The sequence below is a fragment of the Oxyura jamaicensis genome, chromosome 7, assembly GCF_011077185.1.
Source record: "Oxyura jamaicensis isolate SHBP4307 breed ruddy duck chromosome 7, BPBGC_Ojam_1.0, whole genome shotgun sequence".
NCBI lineage: Eukaryota > Metazoa > Chordata > Aves > Anseriformes > Anatidae > Oxyura > Oxyura jamaicensis.
The window spans coordinates 1,577,137-1,602,376 of NC_048899.1; the positions used below are offsets into that span (position 1 = coordinate 1,577,137).

Genomic DNA, 25,240 nt, shown 5'->3' on the forward strand with positions numbered 1-25,240 from the left:
AATATATAGGCTTTCTCTTTTGGTGGTTAATATGTAGTAATTGGATTCTAGGGTTTTGCTACTTCCTGTGTAACTGATTATGGCTGTTGCATGTCATTCTAAGCAGCAGCAAGCTTGTGTATTGACTAAAGTTTGTAAGGTTTTGAGCCATTTACTGATAAGATATAACCTCTAAGCAATTAGAAAGTATGAGATTTTTGAAGATTATTTCCTTCAGTGTCACATATAAAAACATGTTTGTTTTTAGGAGGTTTCATGTGGATTGAAGTCAAAACCTCAAAATGGACTTACTCTGTTTACAATGTAAGTAATGTTTTCCTTTATTGTGCTTTTTTGTTTATCTTTTCTTTTTAGTAATGAACTTTTTTTTTTCCCTTTGAAGGATTCAAATGGAAAATATTTTGTGTTTCCTCTTGCAAGCCACAGAAAATCCTACAGTCATGTTTACTGTGAAAACAGCATGTTGGTGAGAAAATACTTTTTTCATGTCTTGAGTTTGTTTATTAATTTGTTTGGTTTTAATTTGGATATGTTGTGATTTTAAGACAATTTAATGAATAATAGTAGAAATTAATGACATCCACTTACATTCACAGCCTAATACATTGTGTCACATGTACTTCTTGTTTAAGCATGTCATGCTTAGTGTTCAAGGTCTGAAACCTTCAATGCCACCTGAACTTCTGAAATCTGAATGTTTTATTTTTGGCTCTCTTACATTTAGCCACAGATTGCTTTCTCCTTTAATTTAGTGCATCTGTACCAATGACATTGAATGAAGAAGTTATTTTCAGTGCTGCCAGGGTTTAGCTGTACTTAGAATTCAGGAACACTGCTTATAGGTTTGCTTTCCTGTAATAAAATTTAAGTGAGCCAGAAAGTCTACAGAGATCTTCAGTGAAGCAGTGGATGTGAATGGGAGCCAGCTGAGAAAACATCACCTTCTCAGCTGTCTCCTTTGTTGCGAAGAGAGGTGATAGTATGCCCTGTATTTTTAGTTCCACATGTATAATTTCAGCTAAAATGTTTTTGAAATAGTTTTTAAAATACTTTTTGAAAGGAAGAAATGCCATCTCTTGGCAAACTGGAGATGGATAAATATACCTCTCAGTATTAAATGATTAGTGGAAGGTGTCCCTGCCCATGGCAGGGGGGTGGAACTAGATGATCTTTAAGGTCCCTTCCCACCCAAACCATTCTGCGATTCTGGGTTGATTTTAGATTAATGGCAAGGAAATGAAGATGCTTTCCTGTATGATTCTGCTTATCCCTATTACCTCAAAAGGAGAGGTTCAGACTACCATTGTGGGGAAAATATATGTATATCTTCAGTGCTTCTGTAATTGTTTCCCAGAAGCAGCTTCAAAATTTATAAATTTGTTGTGAACTTAGTTGCCCTTGAATGGGGCAATTTTTTGCCTTCATTATGTATTAATGACAGGACTGGTACTGTTTGAGGAAGAGGAGGTACAGAATACTTATATTCTCTAGTATTGAGAGTTAAGGGGAAACCAGTAGGACAGTCAAAATCTGAAGTATTTCTTGACTACTCAGGATAGGAGCTTGAGACATTAATTTTAGATAGAAAAGATTAAACTTGAATAAAACCGAACTTTATATCGTGTAAGGCAGATACTTCTCTTTTTTGAAGAGAAATAATTAAAGTTTGCTTGCCAAACCTTGTATTTCTTTTTTTAGAAAAATGTGCCAATTCATATCTAGAAAAGATGACAAATTAAACTTATTTAAAATGATTCTGGAAAAAAAAAAACACCTTTAATGTTCATGTTTTGTCTTTCCTTGCAATTCTATTTGCAAGATTATGATATCAGATTCTTTAATGGAGGATATCATGTCAAATTCCATTAACACAGAAGTCTGATTCTGCTGTGAAATGTTTAAAAAAAAAAAAGTTAATAGTTTCATTGTAAACTACAGATGGAATTTGAGAGAGACTGTTTTTATCATCATCCTTGCTTTTACATTTCAGCAAATAACACTATTAAGAGAGTTTGGTTATTATAGTGATAGTGGCTGCAGATACACTTAATGGAAAATGAGATGAAGATGAAAATTTGTTCCTCTCTCCAGTAAGTTAATTGCACCAGGCTCTGCTATTAAAGTATTCTAGAACAATTGCTCACATTTGGTGAACTGAAACTGTTAGCATGTACAAATTTTGGAGAAGATTACTCCAAACAATGCATGTGTTGATACTGATAAAGAATGACTAGTAACATATTTATAAATTCACACATCAGTAATGTACTTTTTATGTTATTGACATTACAGGATACAAGTAGCTGGATTTATGGCTGTATGGACAGCAATGCTTCAATGTGGTGAGTATACATAGTTCCAGGTTTTTATTTAAGTAGATCTTGTATGACTGTATTTGAGTTTTCAAGCATATAAAATATCCTTAGGAAGGGGTTGGGAAGAAAAAATAGAATTCCTATTCCTGCTGTGAATAATTCATGCTTTCTGTATCATCAATAGACAGGAAAAAATATACTTTCCAAAATTGCTACATGAATGCAGAATAATTTTTGTGAAGTTTATTTTTCTTTAAGCTGTATTTTTGACCTTCATAGCAGTAAAAAAAAAAAAAAAAAAAAAAAAACTGCTCCTTTTGCTGTCTCATGTACACTGCATTCTGCATTGGAACCCTAAATTGTATGGTTTGTAGCATCTTTTTAGAATCCTATGACAAAGACATAAAGCATTACTTGAAGCCCTCAGAAAGTGAATTGAAGCATTTTTATTTTTATTTTCATATTGCAGAGTTTCTGTTACCATATGAGAATATTTAGAAGTGTGGGTGATCAGGTGATTATTTGAATCAGGTCACAGAATCACAGAATCACAGAATTTCTAGGTTGGAAGAGACCTCAAGATCATCGAGTCCAACCTCTAACCTAACACTAACAGTCCCCACTAAACCATATCCCTAAGCTCTACATCAAAACGTCTTTTGAAGACTTCCAGGGATGGTGACTCCACCACCTCCCTGGGCAGCCTGTTCCAATGCCTCACAACCCTTTCAGTAAAGAAGCTCTTCCTAACATCTAACCTAAAACTCCCCTGGCGCAACTTTAGCCCATTCCCCCTCGTCCTGTCACCAGGCACGTGGGAGAACAGGCCAACCCCCACCTCTCTACAGCCTCCTTTAAGGTATCTGTAGAGAGCGATAAGGTCACCCCTGAGCCTCCTCTTCTCCAGGCTGAATAAGCCCAGCTCCTTCAGCCGCTCCTCGTAGGACTTGTTCTCCAGGCCCCTCACCAGCTTCGTCGCCCTTCTTTGGACCCGCTCAAGCACCTCGATGTCCTTCTTGTAGCGAGGGGCCCAAAACTGAACACAGTACTCGAGGTGCGGCCTCACCAGAGCCGAGTACAGGGGGACGATCACCTCCCTAGCCCTGCTGGTCACACTATTTCTGATACAAGCCAGGATGCCGTTGGCCTTCTTGGCCACCTGAGCACACTGCTGGCTCATATTCAGCCGACTGTCCACTATCACTCCCAGGTCCTTCTCCGCCTGGCAGCTCTCCAACCACTCATCTCCCAGCCTGTAGCTCTGCTTGGGGTTATTACGCCCCAGGTGCAGGACCCGGCACTTGGCCTTGTTAAACTTCATGCAGTTGACCCCAGCCCATCGGTGCAGCCTATCCAGATCCTCCTGCAGAGCCTTCCTACCCTCGAGCAGATCGACACACGCACCTAACTTGGTGTCATCTGCAAACTTACTGAGGGTGCACTCAATGCCCTCGTCCAGATCATTGATGAAGATGTTAAAGAGGACCGGCCCCAGCACCGAGCCCTGGGGGACGCCACTAGTGACTGGCCTCCAACTGGATTTGACTCCATTTACCACAACTCTCTGGGCCCGGCTATCCAGCCAGTTTCTAACCCAACGAAGCGTGCGCCAGTCCAAGCCAAGAGCAGCCAGTTTCTTGAGGAGAATGCTGTGGGAGACGGTGTCAAAAGCCTTGCTGAAGTCAAGGTAGACCACATCCACAGCCTTTCCCTCGTCCACCCAGCGCGACACTTTGTCATAGAAGGAGATCAGGTTCGTCAAGCAGGACCTGCCTTCCATAAACCCATGCTGACTGGGCCTGATTGCCTGCTTGCCCTTCAAGTGCCGCATGATGACTCCCAAGAAGATCTGCTCCATGAGCTTCCCTGGTACTGAGGTCAAACTGACAGGCCTGTAGTTCCCCGGGTCAGCCCTCCGGCCCTTCTTGTAGATGGGCGTCACATTCGCTAGCCGCCAGTCAGCTGGGACCTCCCCCGATAGCCAGGACTGCTGATAAATGATGGATAGTGGCTTGGCCAGCTCCTCTGCCAGTTCTCTCAGTACCCTTGGGTGGATCCCATCCGGCCCCATCGACTTGTGCACATCCAAGTGCCGTAGCAGGTCACCAACCAGTTCTTCGTGGATGGTGAGGGCCACATCCTGCTCCCCATCCCCTTCCACCAGCTCAGGGTACTGGGAATCCAGAAAACAACCGGTATTGCCGCTAAAGACTGAGGCAAAGAAGGCATTGAGCACCTCCGCCTTTTCCTCATCTCTTGTAACTAAGTTTCCCCCTGCATCCAGTAAAGGATGGAGATTCTCCTTTGTCCTCTTTTTTGTGCTGATGTATTTATAAAAGCGTTTTTTGTTATCTTTAACGGCAGTAGCCAGATTGAGCTCCAGATGAGCTTTGGCCTTCCTAATTTTGTCCCTGCACAGCCTCGCTACATCCTTATAGTCCTCCCTAGTGGCCTGCCCACTTTTCCAAAGATTATAAACCCTCTTTTTTCTCCTAAGCTCAAGCCACAGTTCTCTGTTCAGCCAGGCTGGTCTTCTTCCCCGCTGGCTCATCTTTGGGCACATGGGAACAGACCGCTCCTGCGCCATTAGGATTTGCCTCTTGAAGAGCGCCCAGCCTTCCTGGACCCCTCTGCCCTTCAGAACCGCCTCCCAAGGGACTCTACCAACCAGTGTCCTGAGCAGCCCAAAGTCAGCTCTCCGAAAGTCCAGTACAGTGGTTTTACTGGTTCCCTTCCTGGCCTCGCCAAGAATAGTGAACTCCACCATTTCGTGGTCACTCTGCCCAAGACAGCTCCCGACAATCACATCCTCCACCAGTCCTTCTCTGTTTGTGAAGAGAAGGTCTAGCGGGGCACCACCCCTGGTAGGCTCACTAATCAGCTGCGTCAGGAAGCTATCTTCCACTTTCTCCAGAAACCTCCTAGACTGCTTTCTCTGGGCTGTGTTGTGCTTCCAGGATATGTCAGGGAAGTTGAAGTCCCCCACGAGTACAAGCGCTGAAGATTTCGCAACTTCTGTCAGCTGCCTGTAGAACTCCTCATCCGTCTCCTCATCCTGGTTCGGCGGTCTATAGCAGACCCCGACCAGGACACTAGCCTTGTTGTCCCTGCCGATCCTAACCCAAAGGGACTCGATCTTGTCATTCCTAGCCTCGAGTTCTACAACATCGAAAGACTCTCTAATATAGAGAGCCACACCGCCACCCCTTCTGTGCTGTCTGTCCCTTCTGAAGAGCCTATAGCCAGGCATCGCAGCACTCCAGTCATGAGACTGGTCCCACCACGTTTCCGTGATGGCAACCAAGTCGTAGCCTGCCCGCTGCACGATGGCTTCCAGCTCCTCCTGTTTGTTACCCATGCTGCGTGCATTGGTGTAGATGCACTTCAGCTGGGCCATTACCTTATTCCCCGGCCTTGCTATTGTTCCCCCTGGCACAGCTCCAACAATCCTTGCTTCACCCCCATCCCCCTTCTTACCTAGTTTAAAGCCCTATCAATGAGCCCCGCCAGCTTCTGGCCAAGGATCCTTTTTCCCCTAAAGGATAGGGACCCGTCTACGGCCATCAGACCAGGTGCTGAATAAACTGCCCCATGGTCGAAAAACCCAAGATCTCTGCGTTGGCACCAGCCCCAGAGCCACGTGTTTAACAGGTGGGCTTTCCAGGTCCTCTCTGTACCCCTCCCTGTCACCATAGGGATGGACGAAAGCACTACCTGCACTCCCGCTCCGTCCACTAACCGTCCCAGCCCCCTAAAGTCTCTTTTGATTGCCTTCAGGCTTCTGTCTTCAATGTCGTCACTGCCCGCCTGGACTATCAGAAGAGGATAATAATCAGAGGGGCATACCAGGTTGGGAAGCTTCCTGGCAACGTCCCTGACCCTGGCCTCAGGGAGGCAGCAGACTTCCCTACGGGTAGGGTCAGGCCGACAAATAGGGCCCTCTGTTCCCCTAAGGATAGAGTCTCCCACAACAATCACCCTTCTTTCTTTCTTGATGGAGGCAGTCCTGAGGCGTGGAGTCGACCTCCTCGCCCTAGGCATCCTCCTGGGAACACTTTCTACCTCTTCCTCAGTTGCTGTTGATCTCTCAGTCTCCAGGGCCTCAAACCTGTTGTGTAAGGGCACCTGGGAAGGTGGGGCCGGAAGGGGAGGGCATCGCCTGCCATGTCGAGCAGGGACCTGTCTCCATTCCTCCTCAACTCCCAGATCCCCTCCCTCTGCCCGACGGCGACAAGGCAGGGGCTCCACCCCCATTTGGGGTGTCTCAGCCCGGTACCTCTCCTTGAGGCCCTGCAGGGAGTTACTCCACAAGTCTATCTCCCGCTCACACTCCCTGATGGCCCTCAACCTCTCCACCTCCTCCTTGAGCTCCGCCACCATGCGGATCAGGTCATCCACCTGCTCGCACCTCACGCACGCAGCGTCTCTGCCTCCCGCCGATGGCAGCAGCAGGCTCTGACACTCCCTGCATCCGGTGACCTGAACCGCTGCATTCTTTAACGGGCAGTCGGTCTGGGTGTGTACCGACCTCCTGGAGAGCCCACCGTGCCTGGTGGAGACCATTATCGCCTAGCTAACGACTGTCGTTAAGAGGTGTTCGGGTGGGCAGGCGATTGCTCTCCGCCCTTCCTGCTCGCCCTGCCTGCGCGAACTGGTCATTACAATCTTTACAAAAAAGGTCTAAAGTAACTGTTTTTAACACTGGCTTAATTTACCTCCTCAGAGTCAGCTCAACATAAATTCAAGCTACCCTTTAAATTAGGGAAAATTCCAAAGTGGATTTGAGCTAGCATAGTGTTTATTTCTTTGGGATCTATGCTGAGGTGTATAGTCACACTCTCTTGCATCCAGTCAGATGTTACAATTATTTTTTCCTGATCCAAGGAGCAGCTGGCTGTTACTGTTCTGTATAACCTTTGACTGGCATCAAATGGAGGTTAGCCTAGCACAGGACTGCTAGCTAAAACCTAGCCTAATGAAATCCATAGCAAAAACACTGTTATCCTGAGGTCCTGTAACACTATTTAGAGAACAAAATGTATCCTGGTATTCTAAAAATCTTATTTAATGGTAAGTGAATGAATGTCTTGCTGCTCGATGTGAAACTTAATGCAAATACACACCAGTTTTGAGCTGTTGCAAGGTCTGCAGTTCCTGTTTTATGTGGTATGTTTTGAATGTTCCCATAGGAACAATGGACACATTTGATATTTAACAGGTGTTAGTAAAACTGTGTGTTAGTTCAGTGCCAGTGCTGTCTTGGCTCATAGAGAGTTTTCATTCTTTTGGAAGATGTGTGTCTAGTAACTGCTGATTGTTGTGTATTACAAAATTAGAGCTTCATTTAATTTCTTTATACAAAAACAACATTTGCAGTATCTGAAATTATTATAGTTTGATAAGTGACTGTAGTAGCAGACTGCAGTAGACCCAAACTTGTTTGCAATTCATAATTATGTATGTTTAGGTAGAGAGGGATAAAAGCTGCTCCACTGTCATGATCTAATATCTGGATAATGAAATGTTCATCCTTTTAATGTGCATGGATTTTTACAGTCTGGAAGCTACTGATTTATCCTGGAGAGCTGAGTTACTTCCAGCCATCAAGGTAAGTGTTGTACCTACCTCATAGCAGGGGGAGGTGCTTGGTGGGGTTGCATGTCATGGGAGAACGATCTGTTCTGTTTGCATGGAACATGCAATTGTATTCCAGATGAAGGGGTACAAGAGGTGGACATCTGGGAACTGGCAAGCTAAGGGGTGTGTTTAGTAACGGCTTTTCCTCTTCTATTTTTTTCTATTTTTTTTAAGGTTATAACACTGAAACTTCAGGATTATCCTTCTTTGTCCCACATTGTCATTCTTGTACCACCCACAGTCGGCAATAAGGTAAAAAGATGAAACATGGACATTGCTTGTTCAGAGTGTTCATAGCTTTCAGATGCTATGATGGAAGTTAAAGGGTTATGTGCTCAGTTACTTTGACAAATTGTCAAACTCTCGGTTTGACAAACAAAGAGAGAACAAACGATAGACTTGGAATGGGATGGAAAGTAATTTTCAAGTGAACTAAATATATATTAGAGATGGTGCAACTCGTATTTGCTGCATACGTCTCTTTGCTCTTACATAATTAAACTTCAGGGGACAAACTAGAGCTTCTTTCTGCTTAGAAAACTGTATCCAGAATTTGGACAAATCATGCTCCTTTGCAACATCACACCTCCCACCCCACCACACCCCTGACCAAAACAAACAAAAACAAGAAAACAGCAACAACAGAAACACTGAGATGCACCTGAGGTGGAGGGATGTGAACTGGGTTCTGGTCATTCTCAGCCTTTTGAAGGCTGTTGCAAATGGCTGCAAACCTGAGAAACCTGCAAGTTATGCTTAAGGTACCCAGACTTCTAATGCTGTATACAAGAATAAACTAACTGCTGGTCCCTGACAGTCAGGGGGGAGGGGGGAGAAGTGACATTTCAGTATTTGTGTCCTGTATTCTGCAGGTGCCTGTGAATAGTGCTTGGCTAAAGCAAAGCCTTCAGTCTTGTGTTCAGTTTAGGTCTGTATTTAATATTCTGAATTGCAGTTTGCTTTGAACTGTGAATTCTTCAAAGAGGATTCCAGAACAGTACAGCTTCCTGTAACGAATCTTTTTTCCTTTGGTAAGTATATCATATTAATATTGGAAAGAAAAATGGAAAACTAATATTAACTAACACCTTAGATAATAAATTTGCCTAAAACTTCCAATGTTCGTTGTTTGTTTTTTTTTTGGAGGTGGGGTTGTTTTTACCAAAGTTAACACTACTCATGCTAGTAACAAATAAGAAATGTGATTTTTTTTTTTTTTTTTTTTTTTTTTTTTTTTTTTGGGGAGTAACATATATAGTGGATATAAATCTCCTGGGGAAAAAAACAAATCTGAAGAGGTACTGAGTTCTCAAATCATTTTATCTAATATTTTAAAATAATGTATCCTTTGCAGGCCTATCTTCAAGCAAAATTCTTTTAAATTCAACTGGCTTACTTTACAGTGTTCAGCTTCAGCACTTTAACCAAGTAAGAATACTACTAAATTTTTTAAGCTAATGTAACAATTATTTGGAGTCTAAGAACTTTTTTTTTTTATATGTTTTAGGTATATCAAGCTTTCAGAATATATATAGAGAGCCACTGCCAGTCACCCAAAGGTAAATACGCGTGTTCTAAAGTATTTATAACCTTGTTTTAAACCTTGAAAATTCTCAAGACTAAAACTTGTGGAACCAAAAGTCCTTTCAGGCAATGGGGTTTATGTATTTCTCATTTTAGCTCAAAGAAAATGAGGAACTAGTCTCCTATGTTTGTTTTATTTCTTCTCAGAAAGGAAGGTTGAATTTTACACAGGGTTCTGCATTACACTGGAAGTATTTCAAAAGAATAGTATATTTGACTAGGATTTTTAGCTAATTATGGCACTCAAATCTGAGTGTTGAGCTACATGTACTCAAACAGAAGAGGATGCTAAAGGGCTTGGTTTCAAGAAAAAAAAAAAAAGTGATAGATTTACTAGCTTGAGGTGTAACAGATTGCAATTGAAAACCAGAAATTTTCTCATAACTATACTGCCTTTAAATGTTGGTGTCTTGCTGTCTTGGTCTGTAACAGCATGTGTTAAAAGTCATTTTTGTTCAGTGTTAACTCCGCTGAAATACTAATTGCAATGTAACTGCAAGCACAGTGCTTCTGTACAATGATCTCTAGGCCACCTTTTGTTTTGTTTTGTGTTTTTAAGTGTCTTATGGTGAATTTATAGCAGGTCAAATGTTATAGACAGAAGTAAGAAAGTTGTACTAGTAAGCAGTATGTACATGTGTAGTTTTGAAGAAATGGTACATAGCATATGTTTTGCCTGTATACAGTGGGACTATTGAATTTGGTTCATTTAGTTTTTGCAGACAGTTGCTATATCTTGTTCTTAATGAATTTTGTATTTTTAATTATCTTCCTTTTCAGAAAAAACTAGTGTTTACAGATTTCATATACCCTGGTCACATGAAGACTCAGTAACTGTAGCTAAGTAAGGATTTTAACAGTTATAATTTATTTCTTGATATGTTCTTGAAGAGAGTTTGCATGCTGTCGTGGGCATATTTCTGATATGAAACAAATTATCTAGTCTCTTTTGCATCTTTCTTTCATTTACCTTTCTGTCCTCATTGACAAAGAAGTTGTTCTGTTTTTTTTTTTCTTTTAAATAAGTAGATCTACTAATAGATCTACTAGTTGCTTGTTTGATAGTTCTTGCTAATAAAAAAAAAAGGGAAATAGGATTTCTTGGTCTGAAATTCTCAGCATAATCTTTGACCCCCCTCATGACTGGGGAATAGAGCTTGCATGGGGTCCTGGTTTCTTCCTGTAATCCAGGGTTTGGATCACACAGCAACCCTAAGCTGCTTGACAAAAGCAAATGGTATATGCCGTGAAACGCGTGTCACTCACGACTCACAGTTGAACAACCTGATTGAACTTCAGATTTTTTCCTGTATTTTCTACTCCAACAACTTAATGCTTGCAGGAGGCTGAATTTTATTCTTCAGAATCCATCCTATCCATTCTCTTCACAGAACATATTTACAGGTTTTATGAGGGAGTGCATATGCTAATGCTAAACTTGTTTGTTTTCATTAGTTCATTGCCCCTGAGGTAGTCTAGAGTACAGTGGATTCAGAATGTTACGTAGCTCTTGGATGGCTGAATGGGGCTTTGAGTAACCTGGCCTAGTGCGAGGTGTCCCTGTGTATGTCAGGGGGGTTGCAACTAGATGATTTGAAGGTCCCTTTCAACCCCAACCATTCTATGATTCTTTGTGATAGAATAAACAAGTTCATTATACTATTTGGCTCCCAGCTTGTGGATGACACTTGATGTATTAGTTATGCTTTATGCATACTTGCTGAAGACTAAAGCATGTTGGAAAATTTTTTTTTGACTATGAGGAAAACAATTACCAATTAAGTCTCTTTCAGAGTTCCATCTTCTACTGAGATTTCTGCAAAATTGCATGTTGCTCGGCCTGGAAATGACAGCAGGGTTCCAGTACTAAACATTTACTCTTCCTCAGACTGTCAGTATGAAGTGAGTAACAAACAATTATTTTATACTTAGTTTGCATTGCTGTATAATTTTTTGCTTAATTCAATCTTTCAAATCACGTAGTAAAATAAATACTAAGCAAACCTGAAATTGAGCTGTTTGGCCTTTTCGTAAATATAGCACATGTTACAAGTGTTTTTAAAAGTTTAGAGAACTAGTGGAAATTGGACTTACATTTAAGCAAAACTTTAAAGTATGTGTTTTTAAGAAAAGTAGTTTGATGTAAGCTGTTGTGCATTTTAATTACAGGATTGCTGTATTCTAATACTTAAATTGGCTTCTTGAAAGTATTTTGTATTTGCTTGCTATTGTGCAAAATAACATTCAATAAAATATTAATTTTTATGCAGGTAATTCTGAAGACATCGTTTTTACAAATTCTTGGGCAAGTAAGAAATCTTCTAATACTAGATTTTGTTTTTTATATCAGTCCCTATACATGTTATTCCTTCCTGCCACCCCTACTATGGCATATCAAATCCCTGCTTCATGCCAAGAGAAGCATTATTCAATGACCAGTTAAAACCTTGTTACTTGGTAAGGCATCCCATCCCATGCCTTGCCAGGCATCCATTTTCAGAATAGAAAAGCATTCTGGCTTTAAGGAGCTGATGTAAATGCTGAGCATTTGGCTTTGTTGTTAGCCCAGTATCTATAGAGGTATGACTCTGTAGGTTATTTTCATTTGCTTGCCTGGCGAGTCAATACTGTTAAAACTTTAAAAGAACATTTGGCATCAACTGCAAGTTTTTCAGGGGAAAAAAAAAAAAAAAAAGGAAAAGATGATGTATATGTCCATTTTAAATAATTTTCTTTCTTTATCAATGAAGAATGCTTTTCTACGTTGGTATAAAAATAGACTAGCCATCTGCAGTTTTCTGATTCTAAAAAGTAATGTAATTCCCAAGCATGGATGTATAGTGCTGGAATATTACCGGCAAGTTTCTTTATTTGAATATGTGCATTTCTATCAAGGATTTCTCATCTTGTTACCATTTGAAAAGAGATTCTGTAATACCTGTATATAGGTGGATATCACTTAATGACTTGGCACAGCAGAAGCCAAGTGGAATATACAGAAATTAAGTCTGAAAAATCTTTGGCAAAAGGGTACCTAACTATATACAAGTTTTGCTTCAAAAGTGGCCTTTTGCTTTTAGGGTTTGTTTATATATTTTACTGAAACACCACTAACATGCTATTGTATTCTTTTCACGTTTGTCTTGACTGAAAAAAAAAGCTTTCATTTATAATTTAGTCATTTATCAAAACACATTTGAGTTGCCATTTATGAGAGATCCAAATATTTTCCATATGTAATATTAATTGCTGATTCTGGTTATCAAATATTCGTCCATGAAAATGAGAAAGTATTTTCATCTTTTAGGGAAGATTTTCTATTCACATTATCATGCTGGTTTTGTGTTAATCTTCTGTATATGTTTGCAAGTTATTCTTATATCCTTGTCTTTCAGATAATAAGGTTCCATGCTGGCGCTCTTCCTGTCTATGTTGTTTCTAATATCCTCCTTACCTATGGAGGCCAACTGAGCACATTGATATCAACAGGTAGATTTCAAAAAAATGTTTTTTTTCCAGTGTTTTTAAAGAAATTACTTATCCAATTTACTGTTGAAAGGCTAGCTAGTTGGTGTGATTTATTTTTTTTTTTAAGCTAAGTATCATTGAACTTGGGCGAATTTTCCAGATCTATGCTCTTCAGCTTCAGTTTTTGTTTGTTAGTAGTTTTCCAAGGTTGTGTGCTAGCAGAATATTTCCTTCTTTTTTATTCTGTAGTCCCTTACTTGTGGTTGGTGTATTGCATGGTATTTTAATATTAATAGAAATTACTTAAAAATACTTGTGAAAGTTTAAGACATACTGTTATTATGCATAGACACCTCAATCTTGCATAAACATGAGATTTGACTGTTACACATGACTTAAGACAAATAGCATTTTCATTTAAATTCAGATTTGTATTTGTAGCAAATTCTGTAATTGCTCTAGAAGTTCTTGTGTCAAATTACCTGAATACGAATGATCCAGTGAATAAGGCCCTTGATGGTCATAGAATTACAGGGTTATTTAGGTTGAAAAAGACCCTTAAGATTATCAAGTCCAACCATGATGGAGTGTGCTGACTTAGTGTTGTCATAAGACATGGTTATCTTGTTTTAAAATGAACTTTCAAAACTGTCTGAATTTACTTTTTGTTGTGGTTAATCTTTGTTAAAGTTCATGACAAAATAATAATTATAGGTACTTTCTGTTCTTGATTCTAGGCCAGTGTTCAGAATTTTCCCTTGAACTAGTTAGAACAGCTAAACCCTACAAAGTAGAACCTATTATAAGCATTGTTGTGTTTCTGCAGGGGTAAGTTTGCATAATTTATTTATTTAAAGCAGTTTCTAAAACAGAAGTTTCAGAATTCTGAAACGTGGTTTGGTGGGAGAATTATTATTCTGTGTTCGTTGTGAACACCTGACATATTGTTGGAAAGGATGTAGTAAGAGTTGATACTTGTCTTACCGTAATGGGAAGTCAAAGTCAGTAACACTGCTTTCATGTTTTTGGCAGGTTTAACTGGTTTAGAGAGATATGGGATTCACTCTCGCTGCCGGAGGTGGACGCTGCTGTACTGAGTAGTCAGGATGTATGGTTCCCCCTTGTGTCCCTGATTCTATTTCTTTTAGGGACAGGCATTGCCTACTGGAGTGGAGTATTTTTCTCTGCATCTCTGAGACTCTTCTCTACATTATGGTTAATTCTGATTAGGTAAAACAACATTATGCTCTATAATTACGCTTTTTTTGATGACTGCAACGTTCATTTTTGTTGGCTTCAGCATGAGTGGCTGGGTAAATGAAATTCTGCAGTACAGTTCATACTTGATTTTAGACATCTGGGTTTGTCAGTGTTAAATATTAATGAAATACCAGAATAGCCTTATATTCCTTGTTAAACATCTCTCCAAAAGGGAACTTAAATCGATTTCTTTCCTTCATCAGCTGCAGTAAAAGTTTTCAGTTTGCTTTTGAGGAATGATTGTTGGAGGAAAGAACACAACTGAACTACTTCCTTTTCAGCAGCTGATGAATTTTACAGATGATGTCTAAGAATACTTGAAAGTTTTTGTATGTACAGATGAGTATTGAGATAAGAAAGGGGGATTGAAAAAAAAAAGGGGGGGGAATGGAAATTAAACAATTTTTGGAAGTGTGAATTTGAAATTGGATAATATACTTAGCTAATTTGATGATTTCACTGTTCTCACACTGATAAAGTCCTCATCTAGGTTTCAGCCAATAGAAAATTAATTTAGTCTGTCTCTAGAGAATTAGTTGGGATGCTCTTTGTTCAGAAAATATCTACCAAATGAACTTTTTCTTTAACACTAGTACTTCTGGTCTTATTCTATCAAATAATACATGTGGTGTGAGCTATTTTTTCTCAGCCATCTTATTCATCAGTAACAGTAAATGCTAAGACATTTCGTTATAAGCGATGAAGTGAGCAACTTCTAAGTTTTGAAATTACTCTTACTAAATTGAAGATTTTTAGCTCAATTTGTACTATCCCCTGAGAATGTATTGAGCAGAGGCAGGAAAATTAGTTTTTGTGTTATGTGCCTGTAAGTCAGATCGTTCTTTGTAATGAATTTTAATACCTTACAGAGTACTACTAGCTTACACAGGTTCTGATCCAGTCCTGAATTTCTTGAAGAAAAAAAAAAATATATATATATATATATATATAAATCTCTCTAAAGTATATTGGATTCACTTGGCTTTTGCTCAGTCTTCTGAAAAGATCTGATATAGCCAACAACAAAGAACTTGTCACTAGCTGCCTGTGGAGTTCCTTGTTCCTGCCAAGTACCCTTCTCCTTGTGGTTATTTTCAAAATTTGTTGCAAAGGTTTTTAAAATTTTCCAAATAATGCTTTTTCCCATTTTCACTGTCTTAACATCGGACTGTTCAGTGAAATTCCAAGAGGTTACAGACTTTTTCGCCTTTCCATTGCATTGCACCACCTTGTTCCCTTGATTTTCATATCTTTTCAGCTCATCTTTGTCATTTCAGATTCGTATTTGTCTCTTAGTCATTTCAGCTAGAATCCAGAGATTTAAAATAAAACTTTCTGTCTCTCTGAAACTGAGCAAGCAGAAACCTCTGTTTGGGAAGAATGTCACAAAATGACTCTTGCAGACTTATTGTTGTATGCTGCTGTGCTATCACTGATCACTGCAGTGTAGTATCGTTTGGAGTAGGAGTCACTCGGGCGGTACAACTGTGCAGTAGTAAGAATAGGGTTCTGGTTCTCTTGGGCTCCACAGAAGAGCTTAGTCACAGATGCATATCTGGAGTTAGGATAATCTAATGCTTTATGTTCACCAATGTATCTTTTATGTTCCCCAAATGAAATAAAAATAATGTCTTAGTTACAGACTAAGTTAGAGACTAATAATAACTAATAACTGGTTACAGGCACACAGGAAGGCGTGAGATGGTTTTGTTAGTTTGATAAAGTTATTTGCAAAGTAGCTTACGTAGCAGTTCGTGTATATATTAAAATTTGTTGAACTTTGTTTTTCTGATGTTTAATCAATATTCAGGAGCAATGTATTATTCGAGTCGTTCATGAAATAATTATTCTTCGATATCTGGTAACAACATGAAAACTACAAAGTATAACATTATTTTTTTTGTTTTGTTTGTTCGCTTTTTAAGACCTACTGTGCTTCAAAAAGAAAACAAGTTGTTTACATACAGAAGACTCTGTGTGATGGGGTCTCTTGCTTTGGTTAGCTGGACCACTTGTGGTGCACTGGCTGTATTCATTACCTATCTTCAATACTTGTTTAAGGTACTGTAAAGCTAAGCATTCCAGATATGTACATAATGGCAACATTTCACCTGCTTTGAATTAACCCAGTGTTGGAAGCAAAAATACAGGGTACCATTTTTCACGTTTAAGAAATGTTGTTATTCGCATACTTGAAATAGGTCTTTTTGGAACTCATCAGACTTTTGATCTTGCACTGTTTAGAATTATTTTGTTGTTTTGATTATACTTTTTTCAAAGGAATGAACTGTTCTATATGCCTGCTACAATAATTCATATAGTTGCAATTTCTTATGAATGTCATGTTATAAAATCAAAGGCTAATGGCTCCCTTGAACAGATGCTGTAGTGAAAGAAGATCCTCGAATATTCTGTAGAATACTTTTTTTATTTTAAAGACTTCACAAATCCTTATGAAGTAAAAGGAAGGAAAATGGAGAAATTGTAGAATTAGGACAGTCTTTATTGTATGTCTAATTTGATCCCTTGGCTAGTGCCACAAGGATCCATATTTAGTCCCTGCTATTCAGTTTCCATGGTCGTCTTTGCATCAGAGCATCTAACTCATCGAACTTAGATATCTGATTCACCCTATGGTTATATAGCTGCTAAAACAGCTACTATACTTAGTTATTAGGGAAGCCTTGGGAGCATGCATCTGAGAGTTAAGGGTACAAAGTGGAGCAGCCTGCAGGTGGTCTGAAGAAGGTATGTGGCAGAAGAAAGCACAGCCTGAAGAACAGGGCTCTCTTTCAACTTCCTGTGACATAGTCACCCTATGAAGGACATTTCCATGCTGACACTGCTTCCACTTCTGCAGTAAATTTCTGACATGGGACTTCTCCTGTGTGGCCTGATGTGTGTCTTTACAGAAGGGAAGTAAAACTGAATTATCAGGAGGAAGATGAAGTAAGGAATATGCAGAATTTCTACTGGTATTCCTTTTCTATCACAGTGGAAGCAGACCAGCTCAACTTCTCCCTCTGTGCTTGGAAACCCTTCCTTAAGAGAGCACTTTGGATGATGCTTATTAGAAGGGAGTTCTTGAATTGCAGCTCCACTGGGGCCCTAGAATTATCTAGTTATAAAAAGGGACAGAAAGTAATTAGCCCAAGATTCTTGTTTACTGCAGCTATCATGTGAAGCAACATTAGTTAAAAAGCCAAATGGTCTGTCTTACAGGTAATAAAACTACATGTGAATGTAAGAGCAGAAAAAAAAATGCTAAATGGGGTGAGTATTTCCTGTTTCTCTTCAAAATTAAGTGACCAAAAAATGTTTAGCAAGACCCATGCATTATGAATTATCATCTTGCCATGACAGTATTGAGTTGTGTTGTGATGACTGGGTGGCTGTGGAGTTTACTTACTGTGTGCATGATGTGAAAGAAAAGCCTGGACACAAGTATCCTATATGGTCACTGCATTCACTGTTGAAGATCACTGAAGTGCAAACTTGACTGAAGACATTTTAGGAGAAATATTTAGTCTCTAAAGATATACCAGAATGACAGTTTTTTGTCTGAGTTTTGGTGCATGCCTTATCTAAAGAAATAAACTTTTTTTCTAGATAAAAACTATGTTTATAATAACGTATACTATCTTTTCCAGATAGGTAGCTTGTGGAGTTTCGAGGGTTTTTTTTGTTTGTTTTAATCAGGAGGTGACAAATATTACTCATTAGATGGATATGGAATGAGAGTCCAGTTAATTGGGAACTATTTAAAAAGGAGTGAAGAAGCAAAATATTGATGGGTTTCATGCAACGTGAATTGTTTCTTTTTTTCAGTTACTTTAACATATAGGATCTGAAGTGTAAGTGCGTGGATACATACATATAATGACTACTCATTATTTTTTCGTAAAACACAGTTAAAAATGTAGTCAGCCAGGAAATGGTGTTGATAATTTTCTTTGGGATATGGGGGTCTTATTTGTGTTTAGTTTTAAATTTTCTCCATCTCTTCTTTCATATCCATATAATCTTTCTTGTGTTTCATTTGTATTTTTTTCTGTCATTGGAAGTTATCATCTGCCAATTCGTTTATCTTTGTTATTCATTCCTACAGTTAATGTTTTACTCCCAATTACATTACCTCCTGTATATTTTTTCCATGAATGAGTATATGTGATTTTCACCCACATGCTTTATTATTTCTTTTATTCTGTTCTTCCTCCTTCCAGGAACTCCGTATTTTTCTCACTGCAGTGGTGTCAGGGTATCTTCACTGTCCATTCTTTTTTTTTAATTCTTTTTTTTTTTTTTTTTTTTTTTTCCCCAAAGACACACAAACTATTAGTGTAAGAGAAATTGCTGGTTAAATCTAGATGCTTTAAAGTTGAACTATTGAACTCTGCTTTTGATGGCTTTTTTGAAGGATAAATTGCAAATCTTCTTCCTGAATCAGAGTTCATATGCTACTGTAGGGACAATTTTTCCCTCCTGCTCTCTTCTTAGGGTTCTTAGAAGCCAGCACATGTTCTTATGACTTCTGCCTTTTATCTTCAGGATTCAGACCGCTCAAAAGAAGCTTCACAGAACTGCAGTAGACACACGGTCAAAAACCAAAGTTTGATAGACTTAACTTCAGAACCAACACAATCTCTCTCCAATAGTACGACAATTGCTGAAGCTGCTAACAGCCTTAAGATCCATCTTACAATTCTATATTTGTTCACATGGATTGTGCTGCTGAACCTGCCATCTTTAGTTTACTGGTTTAAAAATCTCAGGTAATTTCTTAAATTGCCAGTAAGGGTGGAAGAAAAGAACCTGAACCTTGGAAGATAGTCACAATTGCAAATGCTTGATTTTTCTTCATTTTACCTACCTTATAGCATGAAAGACTTCAGTTAACTATAACTGTAACTAAAGCTAGATTGCATGGAAAGAACAATATAAGTAGATGTTAAGAGGTAATACCAAATGGTATGTTGAAGGAAGTAAAGAAACAGAAGTGATTTATATTCAGTTTATGATGATATATACATGAGATGTATGTTGTTATTAGCATCATTGCTCCCACCTTGGATTTTATTTGGTAGCCTAGTTTAAAAGTAACGTGCTCTTAGAACTAATTCACTTTTTTTGCAGGTACAATGTTAAGCTTGATCCCGATCCATGTAGATCTACAGCTATTATCCTTGTATGCATTTTAGAAATTCTCATGAATTCAAGTACTTCTGAAGTGAAATCAAGGTACTGTAGCCCAGTTCTCAGTTGTTTTATTGCTTCTTTCTTAATTTGTGCTGCACATATATGTACTTGTTCAGCCTACACAGAAATTCATAAACTCTTATGGTTAAATCTTAAGGACTAGATAAAATGTAAAATGTGTATATGAATGGCCTGTAGTTCAGCAAAGTGAAGGAAATAACCACTGGTTACCATATAGACTTAAATGAAATATTACTATCTAAATAATCAGTCATATAAAGACTCCTTTAATTATGAATTTTTCATTCACAACTCATTGAATCTTTTTAAATGTTACAGAATCCTAATACGTCTTAAAAGTTATTATCTGGAAGTTACAAAGAAAAGTGGATCTGAAACCATTGTAGATATGTTCTTAAAACGCTCCCTTATGGGCACACTTGAAAAATGTTCCTGTAATGTGGTTTGTGCTGAATTAAGAAGTTTTGAGCACTTGTTTTTGCTGACAGATAGTGCACTTCTTCCTCAGACATAAAAGTTAAGTCAGTGTCCTATGAAAGATTACTAATAATAAATAATGTAGTTTATTCTCTTGACCAGTACTTAACTCGAATGATTTAAAACATTACACCTTTGTGTTACAGTTGATTTATTTTTAAATTAATGCAAGGATATTGTTAATTGACATTTTATTAGTCTTCTGGCATAATTTCTCTTGCTTATAAATCACTATTTTCCATTGAACTTACACATTCTGTTTAAAAAGAGCAAATCTTTGAAATCTAAAAAATATTTTTCAGAAGAAAATTAAATATCCTTTTTTTGTTTGTTTGGTTGGTTTTTTTTTGCTCCTTCTGCATGTGTGACTACAAAAATGGCATTTTTTTCTTTATATTCTTACAGTAAACTCTTGAAGATTGCAGCCAAAGTTCCACTCCCTTTGTCTGTTGCAATGTTGGCTTTTGGAGGAATGCATTTATACAAAGTACCCCACTTTGTAACTTTTTCTCTTCTTCTACACGTACTATGTTGTCTTGTGTAACATTGGTTATACATAAGAAGAATATTGCAGCCTAGAAAGTAATTCTGGAAAGGGGGAAAATTTCAACAAAGAAATGCCTTGATTAACGTGATAATTTGGATTATTTGGGAAAGATGACAGAACCATGAATACTTTACAAAAAGTTTATAGTTCTGTTTGTGTTGCTTAGAAAGTTTTTCGTGGTGTTTATTTCCTGACTGTGAAAATTAAGTGAATTAACAATGTGTGTGTGTAAGCACATAAATCTTATTAATGTAACATCAATTCTGTTTGCCTTGCAGACACTTTGATATTTCACTATACTTCTTTGTTTAAACAGACTTCTTTTTACTCAGTATGCTGTGCAACACATGTTCTAAACTTGCGTATCTTGCAGGTCTAAAGTATGCTGGTTAAAACTGAATAGATTTCAAGCACACTGTGACTATCACAAAAACTACACAGCCAAGTATACTTTTAATCATTTTATGCTACATTTAAAAGCTGTCACAGTTGTGTCTAGACAAACCAGAATGTACTGCTTTTATAGAACTGCTATTTCTATCAAAGTATTTGTTCAGTTGCTGTTGAACATTTGTGAGATTATTGAAAGTCTTATACATTTTACTTTTTGTGAGAGTGAAAAAACAACAATACTCTGTGTAGCTTTCTATTCAGGAAGGATATCAGCAGATTCATAAACAATTTGCTCTAATGTTGTTTTAAAACATTGCCAATTTCTTCTGTCCACACGTAGAAGCTAGCAAATGTTGAGGTATGGTTTGAGTTTACAGCGCAGTTGCTATATTGCACTGTTTACAGGTAGGCAAGGCAATTTTTTTCCTATCGTAAATGGAGAATCAGTCCTCTTATAGTAAATGTCCATACAGTAAATTAATATGGAATAGTTAAGTTACAACAATGTAAATTCACGCCTTGCTATGCTAACTTCCTCGTGTGGACAAACTCTTGGTAATAGTGGCAAATACTGACCATAATTATTAGCTCTGCGTAAAGTATTATCTTTGTGCCTAGATGCTACAGTGACTGCCATTTATAACAACGCCTAGAATAGTTGTGTGTAAGGAATTCCATCTCCTGGGTACGTGTTTTGCCTACAGAAGAAATCACACTAAACATTAGGTTAAAATGAGGTATTGATTCTGTGTAGAGATGAGCACTTGCTTCTGTGTCAGCTGTCTCCACTATCTGAGATGTCTGTCATCTTCATATGGAAATATTATACCAGCTTAATTACTTTATATGTATAATACCAGGAAATCTGCTACCTATTGTCAATTGAATATATTCTTAATATAGCCGTAGATCCTGGCACATTGATTTTATTCTATCTTGATATTCTTGCCTGAAGTGCCTCAGTTACTTCTAGCTTGTTCTTAGGGTCAATTCATTTGAGCTGGCTGGAAAGGCTTATTAATTCAGACAGACTTTCCACAATGAGCTTGTTTTATCACCTCATAAACAAGTCAGCAGTTCAAGCTATCGGTAAGTCATTAAAACTGCTTTAACTGAACAGATTATTAGTAGCTAATCAAACCATTGTCACCGGTGTCAGTAATTGCTGTGCTGGTCTTCCAGTGTTAACATTTTAATCAAAAGGTTAGATTATGCATAGTGTTCGTAAATCAGAAAAGTTAACTCAGTATATTATATCCTGATACTATCTAGCCAAGTATATGCTACAGTATATGTATAAAGGATAATTTGTCTGTATATACTTGTAGCTTGATTTAACCTAAAAATTACTGTTCAGACATAGAAGCATAGAGTAGTTCCTGTACTTTCAAGTGGCTGTGAGTGAAAGACAGTGACAGAACTGCACTGGGGCTGGTAAAAGGCTGTGAAATGTGCAAGACTGATTTCTGTGGAAGATCATTTCCTTGGTCTTCATGATCAGTTTGGCTTACTACTGTATTTACTGTATTTTACTTCTGATTTTGGTTTGCCATCTTAATCAGATCTTCATGCACAAGCTCATCTTTTGGAGCTGTTGGTGGAATAAAATAATAGAATAAGGAGAGGAAACAGTCTCAGCATGTAGCAACTTTGATAGCTTCCAAAATCCGACAGAGCACGAAACATACTGAATTACAGCAGCGTAGAATAGCACCATTTTTTTCATTGAATGGTATTTTTAAGCTGTGAATTTTGTTGATGTTGTTAAGACTCCTCATGAAATGGGTTACAGAATTTTGGGTAGTGATTCTTACATGATTTTCAAGGTGGAGGCAGGAAAATAAAAATGTAATCCTTAGTCTGAGATCCCAGACTTTCACTTCTCTGTTAATGCTCCTCTTTCTTAGGCTACTTATCTTCAGAGGGGAAGTAGGGGAAGTCTTATTGCTTGTGTGTGCTTTGTGTGTCATTTGCTTCTCAGAGATGTGCATCTGGATATTGCAGTGATTGTGGACTGTCTAACTAGCTGTTCAAAAGATTAGGTTTCTAATCACAGATTCCATGTATAATCACTGAAGGTACTAGGACAAGTTCAGAGGACAGTTCATCCCGTTCTAAGAGAGGATGAATTAAATTTTTTTATGAATGTCTAAAATTGTTTTTAAGGTAAATACTATGACCTTCCTTTTGGAGAGGAGGCTTCTGTTCTGCAAATTTCTAGTTCTACCACATCCACCTTTACAATCTGAGCAGAAATGTAGACTAACCCACTGAAAGGACTTTTAATTGACTGCATGAGGAAGTGTAGGTATTACCGAAATACCCTTTATCTGAGTAGGCTGTGGTTATAAAACAATTTTTGAGAAATATATTGGAATGTCCCTTAAAACATTTAAATCAAAATTTCTGTTTATTCTTCAAACTTTATCTAGACTGTGGGAGAAGGCACAAACTACTCTGTGATAGGTTAGAACTCTGCTCTGTGAGGGAGGATTTCTGCTGACGTGCAGACTCCAAATTTGTTGTTCTGTTCCTTTTCGGAAGTTGAGGTATTAAAGTACAGTGGTTTTGTAAAATTATCTGTGTGGATGGTCAGCATGTTAAGATGCAGATTATGGTGTGTAAAACAAGCAACATTTGGCTTGTACCTCAGGATGCATTCAAGAGAAGAATTATTTTTGCGGCTTGTATGTTTTTATAAGCTATCAGATCAGAAGTTAAAAAAAAACAACCAAACAAAAACACACACACACAGAAAAACAACAACAAAAAACACCACCACCACCACAGATAGTGAACCTAGACTACCAAACATCACTAAATGTACAGCAGTCTTTCTGGGGGGGTGGTGGGGGTAGGGGAGAGACTTAATGAGAATCTTTTAGTGACATCCCCATAACTTGAATTCCTCTTGAAGTCTCTAATCTTTTTTGGTTGATGTAATCAAATATGTGGGTTTTCTTCATGGTCTTCTGACTCTGCAATAATAGTAGCTACACCTGTAGCTATCAGATCATAAAAGGTCTGTATTTGTATGGTATAAAAAAAGTGTTACCACTTAACTGGAATTACCAAAGGTGATATTTTCAGTTTTCCTTTAAAAGGTAGTTGCGGTATGTCACATTTTTGCATCATGTGAAATGTCTGATAGTTCTTTTTTGTTTAGTAACTGGAATTCCATTTAATTTTATTTGTAAAACTTGGAGTTCTGCTCTAATTTCTTTTGAGTGAGACGATACATATAGCAATTTATTGCTAAGTATTCATTTGCAAAGTTTAAAAACAACCAACCAACCAAACAAACCTGAACAGTGTAATTGTAACATATTGCAGAAAGAATGGAGACTGCCTGTAAGTGAGTTTTCCAACTATGTTGAAGGTCACCCTAATTGGGCATCCTTTAAAGAGTCATGCTTTAGAGAATAAACAAAATGATGCATTGATACTTAAAACAAGCAAAAAGGATTGTTGTGTTGGTTGGTATTTGATATGAAGTTGGATTCTCCATCTGTTTTCCAGTAACAAGGTTATAAACTTGTCACCTGGCTTTTTTCCTGAAATCTGATATATCTACTTCTGTGCTTGACAGAACAGAAAATTAAAGTTAAAAAATAAAGTTAATTATGTGCTTGTGCATAAATTTAAACATTTAAGAAGCCTTTTAGATCAACCTGATAAAGTTTAGTTCATTCCAGTAATGAGCACTACGATAAACAAGACAAAATTGTAAAACAAACGTTTTCTGGTTTGTATCTCAGGATGCATCCAAAGTAAGAATTGTGTCTCTTATGTTTTTATAAGCTATCAGAAGGGGAATTTAAAAAAAAAAATAAATTACTGACATTACTGAATGTCGGTAATTGTACAGAAGATACGACAAAAGTCTTGTTTATACTGCAGAAATAGAGCAGCTATTTAGAGACTGTCAATACTCAGAGCTACTGAAAATATTTTTGGAGGTGGTTATGGTGTCTGTTCATTAATTGTGCTGCTGTTTTAAGTCACTAAGCCAGTAGAAAATTGTTAGCTGTAGAACAGACAGAGTTCTTACTGTTTCGTTTATATTTCATTGTGAATGTTAGTCACTTAGTTTTCAGGTTTGACTTTTTACATCCCTTTTTTTGGAAGATAATCAAACTAGCTTTTATAAGCACTTAGCACTGTACTGTAAATTGTTTTAAAACTTTAATCGCTGTTCCTTTAGCAGAAACATACTTCTGTCCCTAAAGCTATGTGCTGCTCTTATATGCCTGTGGAAATGTTTGGCAGGCAATGACAATTGGAAAAAAAAAAAAAAAAAAAAAAAAAAAAGTATGTTAAAGTAAAATAGCTTTTCTACCTT

The 25,240-nt window shown here is 37.9% G+C and overlaps 1 protein-coding gene across 2 annotated transcripts in view; it reads left to right on the forward strand.

The window, feature by feature from the left end:
* PGAP1 (post-GPI attachment to proteins inositol deacylase 1) overlaps window positions 1-24,176 on the forward strand; it is a 38,810-nt gene extending 14,634 nt beyond the window's left edge. For both annotated transcript variants that reach the window (XM_035332250.1, XM_035332251.1), the window contains exons 9-27: window positions 248-303; window positions 383-466; window positions 2,293-2,342; window positions 7,872-7,923; window positions 8,127-8,204; window positions 8,908-8,983; window positions 9,307-9,380; window positions 9,460-9,511; window positions 10,317-10,380; window positions 11,330-11,438; window positions 11,807-11,845; window positions 12,932-13,025; window positions 13,742-13,832; window positions 14,037-14,234; window positions 16,190-16,325; window positions 17,487-17,537; window positions 18,813-19,036; window positions 19,398-19,502; window positions 20,364-24,176. In XM_035332250.1, the coding sequence (XP_035188141.1) occupies window positions 248-303; window positions 383-466; window positions 2,293-2,342; window positions 7,872-7,923; window positions 8,127-8,204; window positions 8,908-8,983; window positions 9,307-9,380; window positions 9,460-9,511; window positions 10,317-10,380; window positions 11,330-11,438; window positions 11,807-11,845; window positions 12,932-13,025; window positions 13,742-13,832; window positions 14,037-14,234; window positions 16,190-16,325; window positions 17,487-17,537; window positions 18,813-19,036; window positions 19,398-19,502; window positions 20,364-20,502 (1,772 nt within the window). In that variant the 3' untranslated portion in view covers window positions 20,503-24,176. The remainder of the gene's footprint in view (window positions 1-247; window positions 304-382; window positions 467-2,292; window positions 2,343-7,871; window positions 7,924-8,126; window positions 8,205-8,907; window positions 8,984-9,306; window positions 9,381-9,459; window positions 9,512-10,316; window positions 10,381-11,329; window positions 11,439-11,806; window positions 11,846-12,931; window positions 13,026-13,741; window positions 13,833-14,036; window positions 14,235-16,189; window positions 16,326-17,486; window positions 17,538-18,812; window positions 19,037-19,397; window positions 19,503-20,363) is intronic.
* The last annotated feature ends 1,064 nt before the right edge of the window (window positions 24,177-25,240 follow it).